The sequence below is a fragment of the Oryzias melastigma genome, linkage group LG20 (genome assembly GCF_002922805.2).
Source record: "Oryzias melastigma strain HK-1 linkage group LG20, ASM292280v2, whole genome shotgun sequence".
NCBI classification, from domain to species: domain Eukaryota; kingdom Metazoa; phylum Chordata; class Actinopteri; order Beloniformes; family Adrianichthyidae; genus Oryzias; species Oryzias melastigma.
In genome coordinates, this window is record NC_050531.1 from 24,032,310 (window position 1) to 24,049,272 (window position 16,963).

Genomic DNA, 16,963 nt, shown 5'->3' on the forward strand with positions numbered 1-16,963 from the left:
TTGTCATGTGATCATTTCAGAGTAGCTCTTTTAATCACTATTGCAAGAATCTTTCAGTAATGTTTCTATTTAGCCAGATCCCATTTTCCTGCTCTGTGTTCATTTGTAAATCTGCAGGTTTAACACCTTCCATCTGGAGGCCTCGTCTTCATGCCGGTATGACTATGTGTCCGTTCACGACGGGCAGGACTCTCTGGCCCCCTTGCTGGGAAAGTTTTGTGGAACAGCCCTCCCACCAGATTTGCGCTCTTCTAGCAACGAGCTGTTCCTTGTCTTCATCACTGATGACAATGTGAATGGGATTGGCTGGAGAGCTACTTACTCAGAAACTCTTGGTACGTCGAGATCTCCTGAATGTGACACATAAGAAGCTTTCAGGACATAAAGTGAATCAGAGAATATTGGCTCGTCCGGAAGTCAATCAGCATATCATTTTTGAAGATGTATGACTGGCCTCTTACTTTTTCTGTAGGCCCTTCACAAGGATGTGGTGGCTATCTCTCAATGCCAATGGGCATGGTTGGGTCACCAGATCCAAACCTGGACGGACGCTATGAACCCAGCATGAACTGTGTATGGAGCATCGAGATGCCAGTAAACCAGGCCATCAATCTGACTTTCTCGTCATTTGAGCTGGAGAGTTCCGTTACGTGCCGCTACGACTACGTCAAAGTAAACTGCCTTTCATCAACTATGCACTTTATATCTGTCACTGAGACCACTCTAACACAAAGAATGTTTAGATCTGAACGTTATGTCAGTGGAGTGCAACGTGCTAGACAAAATGGATTAAAGACCGGTGTGTCTGCTTCTGTGGCAGGTTTATGATGGCCACAGCATGGACTTCCCTCTGGTTGGGACATTTTGTGGAACTTCCATCCCTGCTTACTTCCTATCCACTGGAAACTTCTTGACAATTCAATTTGTCACTGACAGCTCCGTACAGATGCAAGGCTTCAACGCCACCTACAGAGCAGTTCCATGTAAGACGCTTGTCACCCATCTTTCATGAGGATCACTATTTTAGGCAAAAGTGTGTCCTAATCAGAGATGATAAATGACCTTGTTTCACTATTACAAAAATTAACCTTTTGGACTTTACCCAACCCCCAATGAAGTAAAGATGAAATCCTTCGGCACACAGCTCCCACCAAACAGTTTAGAGATTACAATAAGGAGAGATCTTTAGAGTGTGAGGAAATATTTCCTTGTGATAAAGATGTGCAGAAACAAAGGAGTCCATAAATGTTTGGCCATTAGGCTCTGAGTGAGTGGCATCTTGCAGGTGTGGGATCAACTTGGACCACAGATGACTAATGCCAAGAGTCTAGACGCTGATGGTGGTTAAAAACCACGCCATGCCACAGCATCATTCCAGAATAAGGTCTATAGGAAGGCTGGGGAAATCTCCTGGTATGCAAAGAGACAAACATCCATAGATTTAAAGGAAACAATGTGATGGTTACCCCAAGCGTGGCGAACATCTCCTTGTTAAACTGACCCTGAGCGCCTGGTTGGCTGGCAGACAGACAGCCCCTCCAGGACAGGGAAGACAGCCTGCTAGGGCCTCCTGAACCCAGATGATTTTTATTATTATTATTACATTAATAAAAAGATCCTCTAGTTACCTTAAGCTAATCTCAGTGTCACTCTCAGTATCACAGATACTGCCTCCAACTATCCTGTTGTTACTCCTCAACATTGAAATTGGACACCCCTGCCACACGAATCGATAAGGATAAAGTCCAGTTTCCAAATTTATGTGGGATGTTTCAGTCAAAAAGGTTCTGCGGTGCTGAATAGGTCACATATCCCAAAATGGTACCTTGCGCCAACCTTAAGGCAAGTTTTTTAGTAAATTTGGCAGGTGGCCGGCAGTTGTCACATTTTTACACACCACACGGTGACAACGAAAGTCTTAAGAAAATATTAAGATTTTATGGCGACTAGGCGATTTTTTTTCTAAAAGTTGACATTGGTCATTGGCAGCCCACGCATGTTTCAAGGTCATGCAGTACAGTCCAGTGACAAACAAGGATGATGCCATTATGAAATTAGCTAGGCGGCTACAGGGCAGCTATGACTGGACAATGTGTGAATGACTTCAGACTGACCGTTCATATCAAGTGCCACCGGTCACCACCCTCCCAGTAGCCGAGGGTTTTTAAAAAGTGGACCATTCTGCACCCTTTACTGCCACCTGAATGCTGCCATTTATTTTTGGCCATGCCAATATATATATATATATATATATATATATATATATATATATATATATATATATAAGGCAGTGGCATGAAATCTTGAAGATTCTGCTATGCCTGCCCTCACGCGGTGATAATTGTTAATGTAACCCCAGCTTTAGCTCAATGAAGAGCCCCTTATATGAATGCTAATGCATTCCAGGTGTTTAAGAGACACTTACAGCACAGTGGAAAGCTCATCATCACTCAATGTACTTTGCTGTTGTGCAAACGGGTGTTCTTTAGGAGAGCACTTGCCTAAGTCAATGAACAAGTTCAGAAACTAGTTCTAATCTTGTTTATCATTTATTTGTAATACTGCATTTGCCATCCTTCAGTGTTTTGTGGCGGGACCCTGAATGCCACCACCACCATCCAGACCCTGACTTCACCCTTCTACCCAAATACATATCCTCCACATACCTCCTGCCGCTGGATTCTGGATGCTCCAGGCCAGGAAACCATCAAAGTATCAATCCAGACCTTTGTCCTCCAGCCAGACCAGAGCTGCTCCACAAACTACCTACAGATTCATGACTGGCCTTTGGTGAGTTCAGACACACAACCGGTCAGTGGCTTGGACACACTTGTTTGAAGGAGAGAATAAACTAAAAGCAGCTTTACAGCAAAGCATGAACTTGCTTTGGAGAAAATGAAGTAGGTTTTAAAGTGTGATGGGAATCTAACATCACACGTTTCTTTAATAAAAATAATAATAATGGATTGGATTTTTCTGCACTTTCCCAGATGCTCAAAGCACTTACAATGTGCATCATTCATTCACTCCTCATTCACACTTGGTTTTGGTAAGCTACTAAGGATGTAATCATGAATCGGTAAAAAAAACGATTCAAACTTGTCAACATATTCATCAGTGTTGAAAATTCAAAAATCGGTTTCTCTTGGCCTGTGCCTGAGTGGAGAAATGCTGAGCAGAGGACATTTCTTCATGCAGGCTTGCTGTGTGCGCGTGTTGTGGACTGGCTGAGTGCTGTTCTTCCCCCTCTCCTGGGAAATTCTCGCAGCTCCTTTGCATTTAAAAGTTTCACATAAGTCATTCCCTCCAGGATTTTGCAATGTTGCAATCACAACTATTAACGCAAATTCAAGCAAAGACGAGATTTGTTCCTCATTTTCATTCAACTTTGACCAATCTACCGTGACAGCAGTCATAGGTGACGACCCAGCTTCACGACTTTTTCCCTTCTGACTCCGTCCTGTGTACCTCCTTCTCTTGAGCCTTCTGTCTATTTTTCTTTTTTAACGGTCATTTGCACTGACTGTGAGCACGGGCGAGTTCACACTCAGCGGCTTGGGGGGGAGGTTGACACTGAGTGACACAGGATCAGAGCACGTGACGCACAGCATGAACTGAGTATGAAAGGATTTGTGATCATTTCAGTATTATGTATCATTTTTTATTTCTATTGAATCTTTTCTGCTGGCAGGAAAACAGTTTGATGTAAGAAGCAAAGAAAACATACTTGGACTTAAAATACCTTTAAGTGATTGTGTTGAGAAAAACAAAAAAATGGAAAAAATTGAAATTGTGACTTTAAAACTGTGAATAGAATCGAATCACTGCTTGACTGAATTGTTACATCCCTATCAGCCACAGCTGCCCTGGGACAGGCTGACAGTGGCGTGGCTGCCAGTGCAAACCTATAGCCCCTCTGATCATCACCAGGACATTCATACGTTCACACACCAGTGGACCACACTGAAGGGAGGGAGGGGGAAGGGTCTTACCCAGGAACACACTGACATTTGACTGGCGGTAGCGGGAATCAAACTGCTGATCCTTCAGTTATTGACTGACCACCTTAGCCACCCAATACTACAAGAGCAGTCAACAAAGAAACACAGCTTTCTTTATGGTCTCACTTTCATGCACATCACTAGAAATGCATGCAGCACTGTGCATGTGACATTCAGTCATAATCGAGCTGGGTGTGGGCTTAGACTTGTGACTTTTTTCATTTGGCCTAGACACAAAACCTGTAACAAAAAAGTACAATAATGTAATCTTGCCATCTAAGCAATGTAACTGTAACCTAAAAATATCTGTTCACATTGAAAGTATCACAGAAGACATTCTCTCATAATTTATGTCCTCTTTCTTGACTGAACATCAAGCGTGCCTTTGGAATAAGACCCGTGTGCTCAATGCTCAACTTTCAGGGAGACTTTGGGCAGTCACATACCTTCTGTGCATTGGACATGCATCCACCAGACTTTTACAGCTATGGCAGGATGGTCCTGGTCGACTTCAAATCTGACCGCTTCGTGACAGGAAATGGCCTCAGCTTTACCTTTCAAATCACCAGTAAGTTATTTGAATAAAGATGTGAAAAGATGAGATCAATTGAAAGAACAAAAGCTATGATGTAATCAAGTCTCCTCTTCCTGCTGTGCTCTTTTTGGAGATCAGTTCAACTGATAACTGCAGAGCATCCAAATCAAATTCTAATGAGTGATGTGTTACTGACTTCCAGACTGCAGTCGAACCTATGAACAGGAGTTTGGTTACCTAAAGAGTCCTGGCTGGCCTGACACTTACCCCCATGATGTGGACTGCACCATCATCCTAAAAGCACCCACCAACTACTCCATCTCGTTCTTTTTTAATGCATTTGATGTGGAGAGCCACAGCAGCTGTGACTTCGACTACCTGGAGGTGAAGCAGGGAACACAAAGGCTGTTTGCCTCTCATTGTAATGCAAAGTTCATTAAAATGTAGTGTTGAGGGGTTTGAGACCACCGGCCAGGTCTGTGAGCGTTTGCTTTTTGGGCCAGAACTTTACCAAAAGTTGTCCTCACGGTGTCGACATGAGAGTATGGCTCTGTGTACGGTTTGGTGCAAAATGCATGAGATACTTCTCACTTAGAGAATAACCATGTCTCTGCGAATAAGTGGGGGTTACTGTATGTCTGTTCTATACCAGTGTCACATCCCAACTGTGTACAGAGCAGCAGAGAGACAAGAATTCTGCCATGTCATCATTGTAAATGAGAATTTGTTCTCAGCTGATCCTCCTGGTAAAATCAAGATTGTGTTTTTCCTCAGGTCCGCAATGGAAGCACAGCTAACTCACCACTTATTGGTCGGTTCTGTGGAAGCACTCTGCCTAATCCCATCTTCCCACAATCCAACATGCTTTACCTCCACTTCAGAAGTGACTTCTCCAGTGTTCGGGATGGGTTTGATGTCACATGGACTTCTTCTCCTTATGGTCAGTTTTTTACTTGGAAATTTACAATTGGAAGTAGATGCTATAAATCCAAAATAAACTTCTTGTTGGCAGTATTGAATGAATATTACTCATATAAAAGCCTCTTATATTTCAACTGACTCTCACCAGCCCGTTTATCAGGTCCACCTAGCTAGTATCAGGTTTGACCCCCTCTTACCTTCAGAACTGTCTTAATCTTTGGTGTCATGGATTCAACAAGGTTCCAGAAACATTCCTCAGAGTTTGGTCCATATTAACATGACAGCATCACAGTTGCTGCAGATTTGTCTGCTGAACATCCATAATGATAATCTCCTGTTCCACCACATCCCAAAGGTTCTATTGGGTTCTGGTGACTGTGGAGGTCATTAGAGTCCAGTGAACTCATTGTTCTAGAAACCAGTCTGAGATGATTCCAGTTTATGACATGGAGTCTTATCCTGCTGGAAGTAGCATCAGAAGATGGTACTCTGTGGTCATAAGGGGATGGACATGGTCAGAACAATACTCAGGTAGACTGTGGGGTTGGAACCATGATCAGTTGGTACTGAGGGGTCCAAAATGTGTCAAGAAAATATCCCCATGACACCACCACCACCAGTCTGAACCATTGATACAAGACAGGATGGATCCATGTTTTCATGATGTTAAATTCTGACCATCTGAATGTAGCAGAAATAGAGACTCATCAGACCAGACGACGTTCTTCCATCTTCTATTGTCCAGTTTTGTGAGTCTGTGTGAATTGTAGCTTCAGTTTCCTGTTCTTAGCTGATAGCAGTGATACCTGGTGTGTTCTTCTGCTGCTGTAGTTCATCTGCATCAAGGTTGGATGTGTTATACATTCAGAGATGTTCTTCTGCAGACCTCGGTTGTATCCAGTGGTTCTTTGAGTTCCTGTTGTCTTTCTATCAGCTGGAACCAGTCTGGACATTCTCCTCTGACCTCTGGCATCAACAAGACATTTCCACCCACAGAACTGCAGCTCTCTGGATATTTTCTCTTTTTCTGACCATTCTCTGTAAACCCTAGAGATGGTTGTGAGTGAAAATCCCAGTAGATCATCAGTTTATGGAATCCTCAGACCAGCCCGTCTGACACCAACAACCATTCCACGTTCAAAGTCCCTTCAATCTCCTTTCTTCTCCATTCTGATGCTCAGTCTGAACTGCCGCAGATTAACTTGACCATGTCTACTTGTCTTAATGCATTGAGTTACTGTCATGTGATTGGCTGATTAGATATTTGTGTTAACGAGCAGTGGGAAAGGTGTGCCTAATAGAGTGGCCAGTGAGTGTATAGTGATTCAGTGTATCAGTTTGTATGTGTCCACAACTTTTATTCTTTTCTCTCCCTCCTTTACTTTGAGAACATTTAATTCAAAGTTTACAATACTTTGGCTGTAAAAGACAAAGTGACCATGTTGCATCTGATTAAAATGCTTTTCCAGGCTGCGGGGGAATGCTGTATGGAGATCATGGCTCTCTCTCAAGTCCTAACTACCCAGGAACATATCCTAATCAGAGTCACTGTGAGTGGAACATCATGGCACCGCGAGGCCGAGTGGTGACTGTCACCTTTGGCCAGATGAGTATTGACGACCCTGGAGACTGTCAGAACAACTTTTTGAAGCTGTACGATGGCCCAGACTCTTCCTCGCTTCCTGTTGGACCCTACTGTGGAGTGGTACGTAACTTAAAAGTCAAGCCAAAGTAATGATATACAGGGAAAAAAAAATCTGCAATGAACTTAATCCTGGCCTGAGAGTGACAAGAGTCCAAACATCCTCTGAGGAGAGAAACTCGTCAGAGCTGTAGTCGCTGGGACAGTCCAACTTAGTCCTGGGCTGACTTAGTCATTTAAAAGCGTTCCATCATCTATTGCTTAGTGGAGCAAATTTTGAAGCACGTCTTCAGTGGTTCCATTTTCTGTTTGTCTTTTTCAGGAAACCAACATTGCTCCATTCAGAGCATCTTCCCACCAGGTCTTCATTGTCTTTCAGTCACAATACTCCATTCTTCCTTCAGGATTCAGACTCACTTGGAGCAGCTGAAAGGATGCTGCACTTTGCATGCTGCTGTCAAACACACAACAGTTTTAATCACTTAAAAACATTAATGTGAATGTATTTTTCAAAAGCAATAAAATAAACTGACACAAATCTTTCAAACTAAAACATTTTTTACAAGGTGGTCACTTTGTTGTGTCAACTTCCAGAAAGTCCTCTTTTGTGAAAAACCAATAAGACAAAATCTGTTTTTGTATAATTGTACCAATTGTTTTTCTGACCAGCTGTCACAATGCACAGAGAGCATCACAATGAACAGAAACACACAAAACATTCAGCAATCATCACGTGCATATTATAAAAGAGATATTGTCTGCCAATCAGACTGTGAGTTTAGAAGATGAAGCCTTTGTGAGGGCTGAGCATCACAACAGTGGAGGGGGCAGAGGTGTAGTGGTAGGAAGTTCATAATCTTGACTTCTTCTGGATTTCATCCTCAGTGAAAACAGGCCCTGAAGATTTTTGTTTAGACAAAAAATGACTGTAAATGTGCGCAACTTCCATTAGCTTTATAATTACTTCAAGATACACTTACCAAACGTATGACACTTATTTTCTCAATTTTCATGGCATCATTCATGGTATCTGTACAAGCTTTAAGCCGAGTAAAAATGAAACAAACGGGGCACACAGGTGGCCTGCATGAAATGCTAAGATCATAGACCGCTGGATGAGCAAGGTTGGTAAGTAAGGAGGGAGAGACTGACCTGTACAGACTAGCAAGGCAGAGAGATCGAGACGGGAAGGACATGCAGCAGGTTAGGGTGATCAAGGATAGGGATGGTAATGTGGTGACAGGTGTCAGTGGTGTAATGGAAAGATGGAAAGAATACTTTGAAGAGTTGATGAATGAAGAGAATGAGAGAGAACAAAGAGTAGAAGAGGTGACGGTTGTGGAGCAGGAAGTAAGAAAGATTAGTAAAGGTGAAGTGAGAGGGGCTTTGAAGAGGATGAAGAGTGGAAAGGCTCTTGGTCCTGATGATATACCTGTGGAGGTATGGAAGTGTCTAGGAGAGATGGCAGTGGAGTTTTTGACCGGGTTGTTCAACAGGATCTTAGGTGGTGAGAAGATGCCTGAGGAATGGAGGAGAAGTGTGATGGTGCCCATTTTTAAGAATAAGGGAGATGTGCAGAGTTGTGGTAACTACAGAGGAATAAAGCTGATGAGCCATACAATGAAGGTGTGGGAAAGAGTAGTGGAAGCCAGACTAAGAGCAGAAGTGAACATTTGTGAGCAGCAGTATGGTTTCATGCCAAGAAAGAGCACTACAGATGCAACATTTGCTTTGAGGATGTTGATAGAGAAGTACAGAGAAGGTCAGAGAGAGCTCCACTGTGTCTTTGTAGATCTGGAGAAAGCTTATGACAGAGTGCCCAGAGAGGAACTATGGTATTGTATGAGGAAGTCTGGAGTGACAGAGAAGTATGTCCGAGCAGTGCAGGACATGTATGAGGGCTGTAAGACAGTGGTGAGGTGTGCTGTAGGGGTGACAGAGGAGTTCAAGGTGGAGGTGGGATTACATCAGGGATCAGCTCTGAGCCCCTTCCTGTTTGCAATGGTGATGGACAGACTGACGGATGAGGTTAGACAGGAATCACCATGGACTATGATGTTTGCAGATGATATTGTGATTTGTAGTGAGAGCAGGGAACAGGTGGAGGTGGAGTTAGAGAGGTGGAGGTTTGCCCTGGAAAGGAGAGGAATGAAGGTTAGCCGCAGTAAGACAGAGTACATGTGTGTGAATGAGAGGAACCAGAGTGGAAGAGTGAGGTTACAGGGAGAAGAGATAAAGAAGGTGGAGGAGTTTAAGTATTTAGGGTCAACAGTACAGAGTAATGGAGAGTGTGGAAAAGAAGTGAAGAGGAGAGTGCAAGCAGGTTGGAATGGGTGGAGAAAAGTGTCAGGTGTGATGTGTGACAGAAGAGTTTCAGCACAAATGAAAGGAAAGGTGTACAAGACTGTGGTGAGACCAGCCATGTTGTTTGGACTAGAAACAGTGGGACTGAAGAAAAGACAGGAAGCAGAGCTGGAGGTAGCAGAGATGAAGATGCTGAGGTTCTCTTTGGGAGTGACCAGGATGGATAGGATCAGGAATGAATACATCAGAGGGACAGCACATGTTAGAGGTTTTGGAGATAAAGTCAGAGAGGCCAGACTGAGATGGTTTGGACATGTTCAGAGGAGAGACAGTGAATATATTGGTAGAAGGATGCTGAGTCTAGAGCTGCCAGGAAAGAGGTCTAGAGGAAGACCAAAGAGGAGGTTTATGGATGCAGTGAATGAAGACATGAAGGTGGCTGGTGTTAGAGTGGAGGATGCTGAAGACAGGCTTAGATGGAGGAAACTGATTCACTGTGGCGACCCCTGAAGGGAAAAGCCGAAAGGAAAAGAAGAAGAGATAGGCCGCTGGATGAGCCCTACGAGAAAACATGTTGGTACACATTTTTTTCTACAGGCAAGCTATGAGTGACAGGTCAGAGCAAACACTCAACACTGGAAGGTGAAGTATGTGTGTGTGGGAAGTATGTATCCGTCATATTGATTTTTCCTCTTTTTTCATCTGTGCACTGTGAAAGGAACCCGTTAGTGCTGTCGATGTGATAAGTCTGTTAGGAATATGGCAATTATACAATCAAAGGCTGAATCCAAATTTCTCCCCTACCCCTCTGGCTCCACCTTATTGCTCCAACTTTAAGGCCTTTGAAGCTCTAGTGGTGTCCGAAAGATTCTTTTTTTTAAGAAGAAGCCGTAGTGACTTAAGATCCGGTCACACTGGCTTTCACGGCCGTATCACAGCTGGAGCACGGGGAAAAATTTCATCCGTGTGGGACAGACGCTGTTAGCAGTGGACTGGTAGTGCAACAGCCGAGATGTGGTCATGTAATCGATGTTCATACGCGCAGTACAAAATTTGGCCGCCGTCACTTTCAGAAAGAAATTTTTGAACTGCACAAAAATTGAGACCGTGGGTGACTGCGTGTGGTACCAGCGGTACAGCCGTGCAAAGGCTGTGGAACAGCAGTGCAACAGCAGTTTATACATTGAAAAAAGGGTGGGTCCATGCTCTCATGCTCGCCCCCTCATAGTCTTATATGAGCCCGCCCACTCTCGCAGGAAAGGCAGAATGATTGTCTCAAACTTCAAAGTACTGAACAGAGTAGAAGTGATTGACATGTCTTAAGATAAATAGACCCTCAATAAACCAAGAACCGAAATGAGGAACTGATTGAAACAGCTTCTTTTGGTTTGGGTAGAACTGCGTAAATCATAACGGTTTCTACTTGGAACCGAATTTCAGCGCCCAACCATATATACACTCTTTACCATCCCTTTCACTTACCACATGCACGAAAATTGTACATTTCTATGATGTCCTTTAACTTTATCTGGTATATTGACTTTGGGAGTTGGGTCATCTGGACCCCACAAGACAGCGCGCTGAACTTTTTTTTTTTCCAATGATTTTTAATTTTCACTGGTGTCCGTGGCAGACATGAAAACCTGTCCATCTTCATCCACATTTTTCATGGGAGGGATAACATGTCAGTGTAAGGCTTGGGTCATCTGGATCCCATAAGATAGCACTAGGGTTACGGTGGTCGCACAAGTCTGAAGGAAATTGCAAGACACACTTGGAGATGCAGGTGCTTCTGTCTACAGCCCATAACAGCTCTGAACAACCCAAAAACCTCCCGCACTTGTACGAGTCAACACTGTAGGGGTGCATGTGACTCAGGCTTAGGCTTCAGCTGGGCCAAACGGACTCAGAAGAAGAACCAGTTAAGTGTGCTTCCTACATTTCCATCTCCCCACAAATGTATTTGGAAAGTTTCTGTCTGTGAGTAAAAACAGTCAGTGTGGAAACAGAAGAGTCTACAACTTCAAGGAAAATGAAAGCTGCATTTAAAAGACAATTTCAGAAGTTTTATATTAAATATGTTAGAAAAGAGGAACGTGTTCACAAGGTGGGTGCATGTTCTAACAGATCACTGAGTCCAATCGATGGTTTTCTCTCAATGAAGTGCTTCAGTGAAGATACATGGCATCTATAGGTGGCTGTTTGTCATCACAGCACTCCTGACTGGGGGGCGCCAATGGTCCTTAATGGTCCCAAGCAAACTGCTACAAGGATGCTGTAAATAAAGTTGACTTCCTGTTGGATTCATGTTTATTGTCATCTTTAAATAATAACCATTTTTGAGAGTGCTATGATTGTGCATTGTTGTATTTTTCCATCACACTATAAAGAACATCCTGTACAACATAGTTAGAGGTTAAAGCAGGCAGATGTGCAAAATGATTTGGGGACTAATGTTTTATTGGTTCCCTGGGTCAAAGAATCTTGTCAAACTGTAAACTTAAAGTCCTTGAGATCATGAAAAGTGTCAATGGGAAATCCAACAGAGTCAAATCTGTCAGTTTCATTTCTCTGTCATTTACTTTGTCTTCAGAGGACTGCAGGCTGCTCAAACTCCAGTCAGGTTGGGAGGAACTGTGGAGTAATGTGAGGACTTCCTTTAAGTCAGAAACAAGTCCTCATAAGTGATGAGAACACATTTCACTTTTGGCAGTGTTTTTGTTTTTCTTCTTTGGTTTTCTTGGGATCCAGAAAAGAATTCACCCTCAGGTCAAAGACTGAGATGGGATTAAAGGTTTGGTTAGACGAGTTTGCACAGATTTGGTTGGTTTGATGTCCAGGAAGCAACTCCAGCATCAGTGTATGTGCGCTTTGTGGTCAAGGAGACATGCAAATATAAGCAAACCCTGAAGGCGGAGAGAACAGCCAATAAAAAACCTTCTTCCTGCCAACATGCAAAGGCAAGCTGCTATACTTTACACTGGACTTACCATGTCGTTTTGATCACTGAGTTACTCTGCGTTTTGCTATGGTAAGTAAAATTTCTTTTCAGCAGTTTGACCAATTACTTTTGGGATTATTCAGAGTACTGTATTATGTTACCCTTTGCAACTGAAAATGTGTTTTTCTCAGTAAAACTATTCTATTTGAAACTAACAGTTCCATTTCTACATTGTTTGGTTTTTAATTCACTTTTTAGTTTATTCCCTTTAGAATCTTCAACCCTAAAATGCTTTTTTTGCAAACAATTGTAGATGGTGTTTTTTACGTGTAAACATAACCAAGGTGTATGCAAATATAGTATGCAAATAGACTGAGAATCCCCTGGGAACACCGCAAAGGCCTTATCTCCCAGGCAACTCCTCCACATCAGTTTTACTGGTGATGATTCAGCAGAAGACACACCCAGACCGTCAGCCACTTCATACACCAAACCTGCTAAGGTGCAGCAGTCACATCTATCCAAAATTTAACACCATGTGGCATCTCAGTCCAGCTGGTGAGGCTTTTTTCCCTCTATACTATTTGAATGGATGTCCTTGTTTTCTCTGAATACAACCCAGCCAGCAAGGCCAAGTGGGCCCCACATGGTTCAAAAGTGGGCAGAGAATGTGGGCCCCAATTGGGTTTGTCCTCGGTTTCCGTGGTGGCCCCAGCTGTGTTTGTCCGCATTGGCTTCGCTGCCTAGGGACTGGAGGCCTGGACAGCGACCCTGCTAGCTCTGCTGACTCCTGGGCAGCAGCACTTGCTTGCTTTTCCCGACCTTGGGCAGCGGAACTCGCTACGCTGTCCTCCGGGCGACTGGCTAGCATAGCCACCTAAGCCAATGTGGGCAAACACAGCTGGGGCCACCACGGAAACTGCGGACAAACCCAATTGCGGCCCACATTCTCTGCCCACTTTAAACTATGTGGGGCCCACTAGGCCTTGCTGGCTTGAAATCTAAATATGCTGAGCAGGGGCATGCACAGGATCTATTGAGAGGCAGGAGCTCAAAGTCACAAAGTTGGAGAACAGCAAAAAAAACATGTTTTTGAGTGTTTTATTTTTTGTCCTTTAAACAATATGAAAGGCAAGGGCAATTTTAAAATAAAGTACGAAGACATGACTACTCAGCTATATGACCTAAATGACCTGTAGGTGAAAGTGATACAAGTGTCATGTTTTATGTAAACAATTTATTAATGACATGAGTTCACTTTAAAACACTGGAGGCTCTTTAATTTGACATTGTGCTGCTGGCAGAATCAACATAAATCAAGCAAATGATAATGCAAATGATATTTTAAACACAGGTTTTCTGAAACTTTAGTTACCAAAACACTGAAATTATTATTATTTAATGTCCTTATCACACTGTTGATGTGAGGATTTTGAGATTTAGTTTGGTGTTTCAGTGGTGTTTTGTCATGTTAGTCATATTAAATACAAATACAAACTTAAAAAAAAAATAAAAAAAATAGGGCACTAGGGCGGAGCAAACGAGCGAGCTCCGCTGGCCACTGTGTGGTGGTTGACTGACTGACAGGCAGAAAGGTGCCACAGGTGTTCCAGGCTGGCGACCTGTCCAGAGTCTATCCCTCCTACACCCAACAGTATTTGGGACAGGCTCCAGCAACCCCCCGGCCCCAGCAAATGAAGAAAATAGAAAGAAGTTCAGGACAAAAACGCTTGCAAAACATCAGGGACGCAAAGCTTAGTCCATGGAATTGCACTGTAAAACCGCCATTAAGTTATCATACAGTATTGCTTTCATGAATGTTAAAATCCCATCAGAAACTTCCATCTTCTACAAACAATAAACATCCATGTAAGGATTGTTAGAGATCAGCTGATTCTGTCAAGTTACAGCTTTTATACCTAAAAAATAGAATTTTTAGAAATCTGTTGATTCTCGTTCATCCAAGTTGATCCTATCAAAGTGTTAGATTTAACAAAGCATTTACTGAACTAGGTGTATTATTTATTAGGGAATGTAAAAGTTATAGACTTTTTGTAAATGTTTAGAAGTACCTACCTTTTTCAGGGATTTAAAAAAGGCAAGTCTTCAGCTCTTTGACCATTTCACATTGAAGAAAAAGGATTTTACCAAGACGATTCTACCAGATTGAGCTGTTTCATATCAGTTTATTCTGAAAAAAGAACAAAAAAAAAACTGTTAAACCTCTGGTTTTAGTATGATGGACAAGCTCAGCCTGTGGAGTGACGACCCAGAAGAGATTCTCCTGGACCTTGGTTTTGGCTATGATGAACCGGATCTTTCTGGTCGCATCCCAGCTCGATTCCTCCACTATCAGTCTAAGGCAAGAGGAATAACCCTCCAGGTGTTTCTGGAGGCCCAAAAGAACCGACTGGACTTGGAAAACCCAGATGTTGGTAGTAAGTGCACATTTTAGCAGCTACATTAGTAAAAAGGGATCAGGGGACATTGGGTAACAAGTGGCATACAATTGTTGAACGGGTAGTTGAATTGTTGAATTCAATTGTTGCTGATCACACAACAGGTGCTGATCTGGGGCTTCAAGCAGAGTCCTGGTGACAGAGCCACCGCTTTCTTTACTTGTTAACAGAACCACAAGATCTTGTTTATACACTGAATTCCATCTCTCAAGACCGGCATGAGTTTCTGCTACAACCTTTCAAAGAAAAATAAGAAACACGTTTTTCTTTCTTTGCTAGAATAATTTTAGAATGAAATTAACAAAGTCAATGAAGAAATACGCTCTATCATCCTTGCTCTTCTAGACACAACATTTTGCAAAACAAAAATTTAAATTAATATACTGTGTATTTTTTTAAATTACAGTGTGCTATATCATTGGACACACTGATGATATATTTTGCTCACCTCAAAAATAGACAACCAGATCATGCTTGAGTGTTTTTTGTGTAGCAAATACAATGATCTAACCCTTTTCTTTTACCTGTGCAGATCGCTTCAGACAGCTTCAAGTCCTGCAGGAGGTGACCACCACGTTTTCTGGTTTGATAGGGCATTCTCTTCAATCACCACTGGACAAGCGACTGCCTCCTGATGTCCAGGAAAGAAGGAGAAAGATGGCCATCCTGTTCAGACGAGCATCAAAAAAATCACTTGGCCAGAAACATCACATCTCAAGTGGACTGGCTGAAAATTCCCACCCTTGCTCTGTGTCTGACTCCCCGCAAGACTCCAGCATCTCAAGGCACACAAAAGTTCCCTTAATGAGAGTCAAACCTGTGTGTTTAGAGAATGGATGTCTGGATTATGTGGCAAACAATCAAAAAGCTGATATAAGGGATCATTTATCAACACAAGATAAAGCAATTAGACATCCATCTCTTGAAGAAAGTTTCCCAAAAGCAGGAAACAATGCTTTTAGGAGAAAGAGCGGTCCAGAGCATGTCTGGACACCAAATGGAGGGACTGAGGTAAGCAGCGATAACGGGGACCGGAAGAGCTAGATAATACCATTTAGGAATGTGAACCAAGATTCATTTGTGAATCAAAATGTGCATGAATTAGTCCAGTCTTTTTGGCGGTTAGGCTCTGGGCAGATGAGGTCTTTATTCTGGTGGGATAAGTTTGGATCATAGATGTAAACCCTCCAGAGTCTAAATGCTGATGGTGCAGATGTCAGACATGGCTCAGATGGTGAATAGGGTGGAGGGGGGCTGCCAAAACCATCTGGAATGTAGAGATAAATGTTGAGATTGGGATTGGCTAAGGAAAGAAGGCGGGGAATTTAGCTAATGGTTTGGATTGATGGCTTATTCAATGAGTGCTGTGCAGAGTGACGCAACAACCCAGTTTACCTGGAAGTCCGGTAGATCTTTGAATTGATATTGAATTGTGCCAAAGCTTCACAAGGAAGTTGTACATTTTCTTTTAAATCAAAGAACTTATCTTGTGATGGTTTAATTAAATAATGATCAAAGTCAACTCTGAGCTGAGGGCGTCTCTAGAGGGATTTGTCTGTACTGTCTGTCTGAATGAAGTTAAAGATTTCATGTCGTTTTTTTTAAATGATTTTACACTGTAACTGTCATTCATGTTTGACAGAATTTGATTTTTTTACATTTGTTCACAAAGAAAATAAAGTGGCTGCAGCATTTGAGTGAAGTGAGTGTGACAGGGAAGGCCCATTGGCTAAGAATGCTCTCAGGGTTTATTTTGACAGAGACAGAATCGTTATGGTTCAGTGATTGCAAAGTTTAAAGCCTTATTCAACCACTGGCATAATGTAATTCTCAAATGTCTGTTTTGAATACAGTCCGGTCCAGGAGAAAACATGCAAACATATTTGTGCACTTGCCCTTCAGTAGCTGGGTAGGTCTGAGAATCCCTGGGAACCTGAATGGAAAAAAGCTGGTCTAGAAAGTGGGTGGATGTTTGGATGAATTGGTTGGTGGGTGTTTGTGCACAGTATGACATGGTGGATGAAGCAAAGGCAACACAAGTTTAAGCAGTAAACTTTGTGAAGCTCCCTGATAACTGCCTAAAAGACAGCAACGCTTCTTAATTTGTAGCTGACAAAGTAGTCAAACTTCAAAAAACAATGTGATGAACTCCAGGAAAAT

At 42.6% G+C, this 16,963-nt stretch overlaps 2 protein-coding genes across 3 annotated transcripts in view; both read left to right on the forward strand.

Annotated features, from left to right (window-relative positions):
• cubn (cubilin (intrinsic factor-cobalamin receptor)) overlaps window positions 1–7,637 on the forward strand; it is a 94,714-nt gene extending 87,077 nt beyond the window's left edge. Inside the window, exons 59-67 of one of the 2 annotated variants that reach the window (XM_024261754.2) lie at window positions 118–335; window positions 473–672; window positions 821–983; window positions 2,582–2,790; window positions 4,425–4,569; window positions 4,739–4,920; window positions 5,311–5,476; window positions 6,927–7,162; window positions 7,422–7,637. In XM_024261754.2, coding sequence (XP_024117522.2) covers window positions 118–335; window positions 473–672; window positions 821–983; window positions 2,582–2,790; window positions 4,425–4,569; window positions 4,739–4,920; window positions 5,311–5,476; window positions 6,927–7,162; window positions 7,422–7,529 — 1,627 coding nt within the window. In that variant the 3' untranslated portion in view covers window positions 7,530–7,637. The remainder of the gene's footprint in view (window positions 1–117; window positions 336–472; window positions 673–820; window positions 984–2,581; window positions 2,791–4,424; window positions 4,570–4,738; window positions 4,921–5,310; window positions 5,477–6,926; window positions 7,163–7,421) is intronic. The other variant, XM_036217374.1, reaches the window with a different exon arrangement.
• Window positions 7,638–14,079: 6,442 nt separating this feature from the next.
• Window positions 14,080–16,336, forward strand: itprid1 (ITPR interacting domain containing 1). Its single transcript, XM_036217445.1, has 2 exons — window positions 14,080–14,782; window positions 15,336–16,336. Exons 1-2 carry the CDS (start codon window positions 14,581–14,583, stop codon window positions 15,845–15,847), a joined length of 714 nt encoding a protein of 237 aa, XP_036073338.1. The 5' UTR covers window positions 14,080–14,580; the 3' UTR covers window positions 15,848–16,336.
• Window positions 16,337–16,963: the final 627 nt, after the last annotated feature.